Source organism: Rosa rugosa, chromosome 6 (genome assembly GCF_958449725.1).
Source record: "Rosa rugosa chromosome 6, drRosRugo1.1, whole genome shotgun sequence".
Lineage (NCBI taxonomy): Eukaryota > Viridiplantae > Streptophyta > Magnoliopsida > Rosales > Rosaceae > Rosa > Rosa rugosa.
In genome coordinates this window covers 4,906,126-4,913,617 of record NC_084825.1, presented here as the reverse complement: position 1 = coordinate 4,913,617, position 7,492 = coordinate 4,906,126, and the positions used below count along the sequence as shown (strand labels likewise).

At 39.4% G+C, this 7,492-nt stretch overlaps 1 protein-coding gene across 5 annotated transcripts; it reads right to left on the bottom strand.

Annotated features, from left to right (window-relative positions):
* Positions 1–200: 200 nt before the first annotated feature.
* On the bottom strand, positions 201–6,570 carry LOC133718916 (putative disease resistance protein At3g14460). 5 transcript variants are annotated; one of them, XM_062145794.1, is made up of 6 exons: positions 2,278–6,570; positions 1,755–1,838; positions 1,567–1,672; positions 909–976; positions 716–802; positions 201–614 (listed from the first exon to the last, which is right to left on the bottom strand). In XM_062145794.1, exon 1 carries the CDS (start codon positions 5,683–5,685, stop codon positions 2,335–2,337), a length of 3,351 nt encoding a protein of 1,116 aa, XP_062001778.1. In that variant the 5' UTR covers positions 5,686–6,570; the 3' UTR covers positions 201–614; positions 716–802; positions 909–976; positions 1,567–1,672; positions 1,755–1,838; positions 2,278–2,334. The 5 variants fall into 5 exon arrangements, with proteins under 5 accessions (XP_062001778.1, XP_062001775.1, XP_062001774.1 ...); XM_062145791.1 differs by having other exon boundaries at positions 716–817; positions 1,567–1,641; XM_062145790.1 differs by having other exon boundaries at positions 1,567–1,641.
* Positions 6,571–7,492: the final 922 nt, after the last annotated feature.

The window sequence follows — 7,492 nt, the reverse complement described above, 5'->3', positions numbered from 1 at the left end:
TTAGAAAAGGAAACATAAACTGTGGATTGTAAAACGGAGAGTGAATTTTACTCCCCTTTGCATATAGGAGGACTAAAACATTGCTCTGCTACTAACATTGTCTGCTCTCCATTATAAACAGCACATAACAATGGACCGAAGAAAATTACATAGAACACTGACTTCCTTTTATCTAATGTAATGAACTTGTGAGACAGATATAAGAATATTGCTCTGGTCATTTTATGCAATGTATCAAATAAGGAGATCTTAGATGAATTCATATTGTGAATACTTTGGAAGAAAAAAAGAAACTGAACAAGTACAAGGTCAAATATGTTGCAACTCATCTTATGAGCAAGTGCCCTTGGTTAAATTTGATTAACAAATTAATCCTCTGAAGTTCAGACTCTGGCGCCCATGGCTGCAGGGTGGATGAATGTCAACATATTTGTTTCGAAAAGAAGATCATCGGAGGGGCGGTTTAGCTGAACAAGATCCTTTAGTCACCGCATGAAAATGAGGATATCTGCTACCTAAACAATAAGCGTTTAAAGTGGACACAAAGCAGCTTATTTCACTTTAATTGGCAACCACAACAGTAGGTCTGATTTTTGTGTTGACCTCAATTGGATCTGAAAATAGAAGACAAAATCTAATGTTAGCTACAAAAAATAGCTAGCAGAAAACCAGGAAGAAAAGAAAAGCAAGAGATATGAACTAGAGGCTGAGATACCTGTACAGATCGGTGAGGTCAACGTGTCATGAGTACATCCAGCAGCATTGCAGATATCTGATTGCTGCGCAAGAAATCACAAAAAACCTGCATATATTGTGACTTACCAAAATTATGAAACAAAGACTAATCAACTTCACATAGAAACAGGGGATAGAGGAAAAATGAATTACTTCAAACTAGATTAAAATACCTGATACTTACAGGCAGCTTGAGGTTTACACTGCCAACAGAGTTGAGACCCCACCAATCTATGAAATCCTGTCACCAAAAAAAAAAAAAAAAATTAGTGTAAGCAATTATACCTATAATCTGGTTGAAAACTGATCCATCTAGCAGTTAAATCTCTAGAATACTCTCTAGAATTTGGAAAATGACCAGGTATCTCAAAGGTTAAAAGAGTAAGAAAATCTGTACGCCAGTGTCATGAGACCATTTAAACTGCAAACAGCTTCAGGAAAATGATACAAATTATAACTTAGTTCACAATGCCATCTTGCATTTCTTTCACACGTCTGAAGAGAAAAAAGAGTATTCTGCTTGTGATGTCAAAATTATTGAGAAAATGCCACAAATTTTAACTTTTGCTTGATAGTTTTCATGATTAGTTAACCATAACAATTAGCAGGAACCCAAAATGCTAAGGATCAGCAACGTGATAGCTTACTGATGGTAGTAACAGGCAAGAAAGAATATGAAACATACTAAAGAAATAAGAGTAACAAGGGGCATAGAAAAGGGATCGAAGATGAAGCAAACTGTTGTCATGTAAAGCTTGACTTAATAATAAATGAGGCATAGAAAAGCATGAAATTTGATGGAACAATAGATTTCAAACCCAGTCAGTATACCTGGATGGCTTGCTGAGCTAATCCATCAGCAACTACAATTTCTCAGTTACATGTGTAGGAAAACAAAAGAGAAACCTGTAACATGTTGAACTGAACAAATAAAATCCTGTCACATATTTTAAACATAAGCAAGTGAGTAAATTTATGACAAGGAAAAAAGGAAATACTGGAAAGCTGAAAACACATACCTCAAGAGTACCGCTGGTTGATAAAATCAGCAGAGTTTCATTTACTTGCCATTTGGTCAAAAATCACAAGTGAACTAGAGGAGCCTGTAAAAACAGAAAAAGAGCAAGAGGTCACAACTCAAAATTTAAGGACAAGTACTTACCAATGTCAAACTATTCTACTTCAAATAATGCAGCTGATAGAAAACAGTTGCACAGAACATTTTAACATGTATTATTTTGGGAGTAAACTAGATATTAGTTTCTTAGCACATTTAATATATAAATGTAAATTAAGCAAGATTGGATAGGTAAAGACATCGTTTCCGAAAAAGTAAATAAAGGGGAGGAGGTATTGTGGGGAAAATATTTTTCCTGGGTAGAAAAAGGACAAATGTAACACCCAATGTGCCAAAGCAAGTAAAGAAGCATAATGCAGCAATTACATACACGGATCAGAGAACAAAGCAAGTAGGCCATTTATCAAATCTACTATAGTATGGAAACGGACACAAGCAGACTGCATAATACTGTTAACAAGTACCTCAGAGACAATTTGATAATTCCAAATACAAGAAATGGGAGCCATCAGCATCTTTCATTAGATCTCTTTTCCATCATTTGTTACGAGAGGAATGCGAGCAATCACCTCGGGGCAATTCTCCCGTGTCATTGTCCTGTGTCCTCCATTTAGCAAAGGACAATTCTCGATTCCCAGATGATAAAGAGAAGCGGGTAACCCATCTGGAGGTAAGTTCCTCAACTTGGGGCATTCCCCAATAAACAGCTTTTCAAGAGAGTTGAGGTTTTGAAACTCCTTGATTTTGATTGTCGTGACATTCTTTAGATTGAAGAAATAGAGAGAAGTGAGCTGAGTTGGCAACAGTCCCACCTCCAGTGGAAATGAAGTCCCTTCATATCCGTTGAAGCTGAGTTTTAAGCTTCTAAGGAAGTTGAGTCTTGGTAGACCCCATTGCTTATTTTCCAAGAGCTTTTTGCTACAATCAAACTCAAGTGTTTTTAACTTTGACGGCAAACCCCCTATAGGAAATGATTCTAGCTCTGGACAATCTTCTAGGATCATATTCTGAAGAGAAGGAAGAGAAGTGTGTATTTCATCTGGCAATGACCTTAGTTTCTTACATGCACAGATACACATCTCTGTTAATCTGGGTGCATGCATCCCTTCATTGGGAAAGCACTGAAAATTTGGGCATTCACGTATCTTCAAGGTACAGAGGGACAGCAATTCTAGGCATTCAGAATTTTGTGATAATGCAGTAAAGAGATCCAGCTTCTGCAGCTCGAGGCTTTCAAGGTTTCGTATGCTATCTAGCGGTAACATCCCAGTCAGCTTCGGACAGTGATTCAGATGAAGATTACGAAGATCAGGAAAGCTTCCACTTTCTTCGCTACCACCAGTATATGACCACTCTTTCCACCCCATCATATTTATGAAACTCAGAACTTTCAGGGATATAAATGGCTTTTCTACATGACCAAAAAACTCAGCACCAATCGACTCCACTGCATCTAACCCTGTAAGACAGAGCTGTATGAGGGAGGGAAGCTGCCCAAATGGTGGCAAGTGGAGACAAGATTTGCAATCTGCTAGTGTAATAGAAGTTAGATTACAGAAAGAATCACTTCCTAACCAATCTGGAAAACTTGTATGCCCATAAGATTCAATCGTGAGCTCCTTCAGATTTGAATGAGGTTTGAGCTTCTTGAGTACTTCTTCATCTTTCCCTGAATCACCAGTATTACCTTCCCATGTCAAAGCTAGCTGAATAAAAAACTCCTTGTCACTGATCATATCGTCCTCCAAAGCATTCCCATCAAGGACAGTTTTAGTGAGTACTGAGATACAGAGTGATTTTCCCAAATGAGGCTCCTTAAACTTTTCAATTTTTTCTTCAGATTTGTCTACCGCCAGGACAGTGTCACGTAGTAGTTGGAGATCTTTTAATTTTTCCATACCAGTGGGCATCCTCTTTATCTTTGAACCTCTGATATCAAGACGACGTAAGTTGATTAGACTTCCCAATTTTGCTGGTAACTGAGTGAGGTCTTTGCAATCCAACAACAACAATGTCTGCAAATTATAAAGCTTGCACACTGCCTCGGGTAGCTCTTCGATGGGTAGCTCTTCGATTTGAGTGCGAGACAAGTCCAAGTACCTTAGATGTTTCAGTAAGTCGATTGAATAGAGAAACTGCCCGACCTCACAATTCGATAAGTTGAGCAGTCTCAAGTATTTTAGCTTTCCCAATGCCATAAGATGTAACTTGCTCGTCTTATAGCACTCTCCATGAGACGGCAGCTGTAGTGGTAATGCTAGTAAGGTATGCAGATTCTTAGTACCAAGTAAACACCCAAGATATTCAAATTCATGAACACCGGTTTTCAGATATGACAAATGACGAATTTTGTTTGGAAACTCGAGGGAGTCATAATCCTCCAACCTAACACAAAATTCTCCCAAAACAAATTTGGCTAAATCATTGATGAGGTCATGCATGGTGAAAACTGATTGATTAGAAGCAGTTGAATGTTGAAAAAATGACCTTGAGATTAGAATGTTGAAGTAGTCATCTCCAACTTGTTCCATTGTTTTCCTCCTTTCAGGTTGTAAGAGATCTTCAGCCATCCACAACGATACTAATTCCGATTTAGTAAATTCGTAACCTTTGGGGAATATCGAACAAAAGGCAAAACACCGCTTGAGATCTGAAGATAGATATTGATAGCTCAACCATAGAGCAGGCAGAATGTTGCTCTCCTTTGCTGATAACTCCCATATGTCACTGTTCAATATCATCTCCCATTGTTTCGGATCCAGTTCAGAGCGTAAAAGACCTCCAAGTGATTTTGCAGCCAAGGGAAGACCTTTACACTTTCTCACAATCTCTCTTCCCATTACTTCAAGATGTGGATGTTCACCAACTTTTGCATTTTCAAAGGCATGTTTAGCAAACAGTTTCCAGCAATCTTGCTCAGATAATTGCCTTAGATAGCAGGGTTTCAGAACAGTACCCATCACAGATGCAACACCGTGATTGCGTGTTGTGACAATGATCTTACTTCCTTGTGCTCCAGACTGGAACGGCCCCCTCAAGACATCCCACAGAGCATAATTCTCGTTCCAAACATCATCAAGAACAATGAGAAACTTCTTCCCCGCCAAAGCATCCTTCAATTGAACTTGAAGTAGATTCAAATCCTTAACACAACAAGTCTGACCAGTGATGACTGACCCATGAATTGTTTGGGTTATTCTAACCACGTCAAATTCTTCTGAAACACAAACCCATGCTTGGATGTCAAAGTTGGAAGCCCTGGTCTGTACTGCATCATCACGGGCGATCTTCTTTACCCTGGTCTGTACTGCATCATCACGGGCGATCTTCTTTACTCTATCATCATTGTAGACAAGCTGAGCAAGGGTGGTCTTCCCGATCCCACCCATGCCCACAATAGGAATCACACCCACAGTACTGCCACTTGCATCCTGTGATCCCAGAAGTTGTATAATGCGCTCTTTGTCATCATCCCTGCCGTACACCGCGTGCTCTTCTACCACAGATGTAGCAGGTAATCTTACTTGTGGTCTTACTACAACACATTCTTTCAAATCAAGTACTTGTTTCTTGTTTGCAAGAAGTTCTACCCTATGGAGAATGTCTTTTATCTTGTGTTCAAGACTTTTGTCAAATTCATCAATTGAACTGGAATTGACAATGTCCCTCCAGCCGGTGTCGTTCTTTTCCGCTTTACCTTCTACTTCTACTTTGAGCCGCAGAGCTTCGGTATTGACTTCATCCAGCAGATCCCCCGCAGCATAGATAGCATCTTTAAGCTCGTCAAGCCACTTCTTCACTGCAGGGTTTCTGATTTGCTTCTCCTCAGCATCATCGAGCACTGAATTGACCGACTGCAACTTTGAAGTCATCTTCTCAAACAGTTTAGTACTATTGGTGCGCTTTTTCCCGGCGGAAGAAATCGACAAACTGACGGGAAGCCATCCGATCGAACAAAACGGGTGTTTCTAAATGTACCCAGCAGAAATCTATGTACACCCAGCAACCTATTTATATTAAAAATATATAAATAAATTTTACTCATTTTCCCATTAAGCCCCCATCGCTAAACATATACCCAGAATTTTTTTTTCTTCCAAAATCTTATACCCAGCACAACGAAAGTGCAGAGGTTCCGAATCGCATCAACCTCGTCATGACTCTCTCTTTGGCGTAGCACGATTTGAGCAAGCCGTCCATGAAGTTCGATATGCCGGAGAAGCTGACCGCCGTCGATTTCTCCGCGAAGAACCGATCCAGGTCGTCGATGAGGATCACCGACTTGCTCGTGGTCTGTAAAAGAAGCATCTTCAACTCCGAGTCGTCTTTAACCCTAGAGAGGTCGAGATCGTAGACGTAGTAGCTGATGAAATTGGCCATGGTGGCGACGAAGCTGGATTTCCCGGTGCCGGAGGGGCCGTAAAGCAAGAAGCTTCACTTCCAGACGCGGCCGAGTCGGTTGTAATATTGCTTGGCTTTGAGAAACGACTCCAAATCGGAGTCTTCAATGGAGGTCAATGAGTTGAGATAAACGGTGACCTTGCAGTACAGCTGATTCTCCATGAGATGAAGGCTTCTCATATAGATTCACACCTTTCTTCTGTCTTGAAAGAAGTTCTTTTGCTTTAATTGAATTTAATTGAGAATCAATTGAACCATAACTCAAGTATGTTTACAATTGAAGCAATTAGCACCATATAATTTCTCCAGTTCCCCATTCCTACCAAAACATCTATCTCGAAACTTTGAGTTTCTAAGTTCTAACTGATGAGAAAGAAAGGGAAGATGTTGCTGGGTATGTTTTCAGGGACATTGTTTTGTAAGATGAGGGTATTTTAGAGAATTTAGCTGGGTTTAACTATATATTATTTAATATAAATAATTAGCTGGGTATATTTAGAAATTTATTGGGTACATTTAGAAAGACCCAACAAAACATTGAGAAACGAGGAGAGAAAAGCTCCACCCACTACTGCCAGAGCCATGATCAGTTCTTCATTAAACAAGACAGCAAAACTGATGAGAAGAAACTTCATATGCTACCATTTCAGAAACTCCTTTTTTTTTTTTTGACAATTCTTATGTTTTTTTTTTTTTTTTTTTTTTTTGCGATTATAATTTTTTCATTTTCTTTTCAACTTTGTCACGTTATCTTCACTCTGAAACTGCCCATGTGAAATTTTCTCGCAGTCCGAAAAAGTTGTCTGCCATTTTGTTGTTGCGTCTTTCTTTATTGATTAGTTGGTGCAGGTGAGCTGTCCTTTAGTCCTTGTACCAACTTTACCAAGCATCTTGAGTCAGACCAAAGAAAAATGCATCTTTGCTCACTGACATGACATACACCCTACACTATGCGCGTGGTAATGTGGTACAGTCAGTTTACCAAAAGTAAAGAAAAACAGAGGAAAAGTTAAGGAAACTGCATTTTCATTTCATGCCCCTCGCAGGGATCCCACAACAACATATATATATTCATGCTAGAACCAAAACGTGTCCCTTATGTGAGCTAAAGTTAATATAAGATAATGGACCAACACATTAAAAGTGGGGAATGAAAAGAAATTGTCCCGCATGAGCTAAAGCAAATGGACAAACACATTGAAAGTCAGGAAAGTGATTGATCCTATCAATTCCTCCCCCCTTGAGAAAGGGCCTGACCTCAGGCACCAAATGTAGGGA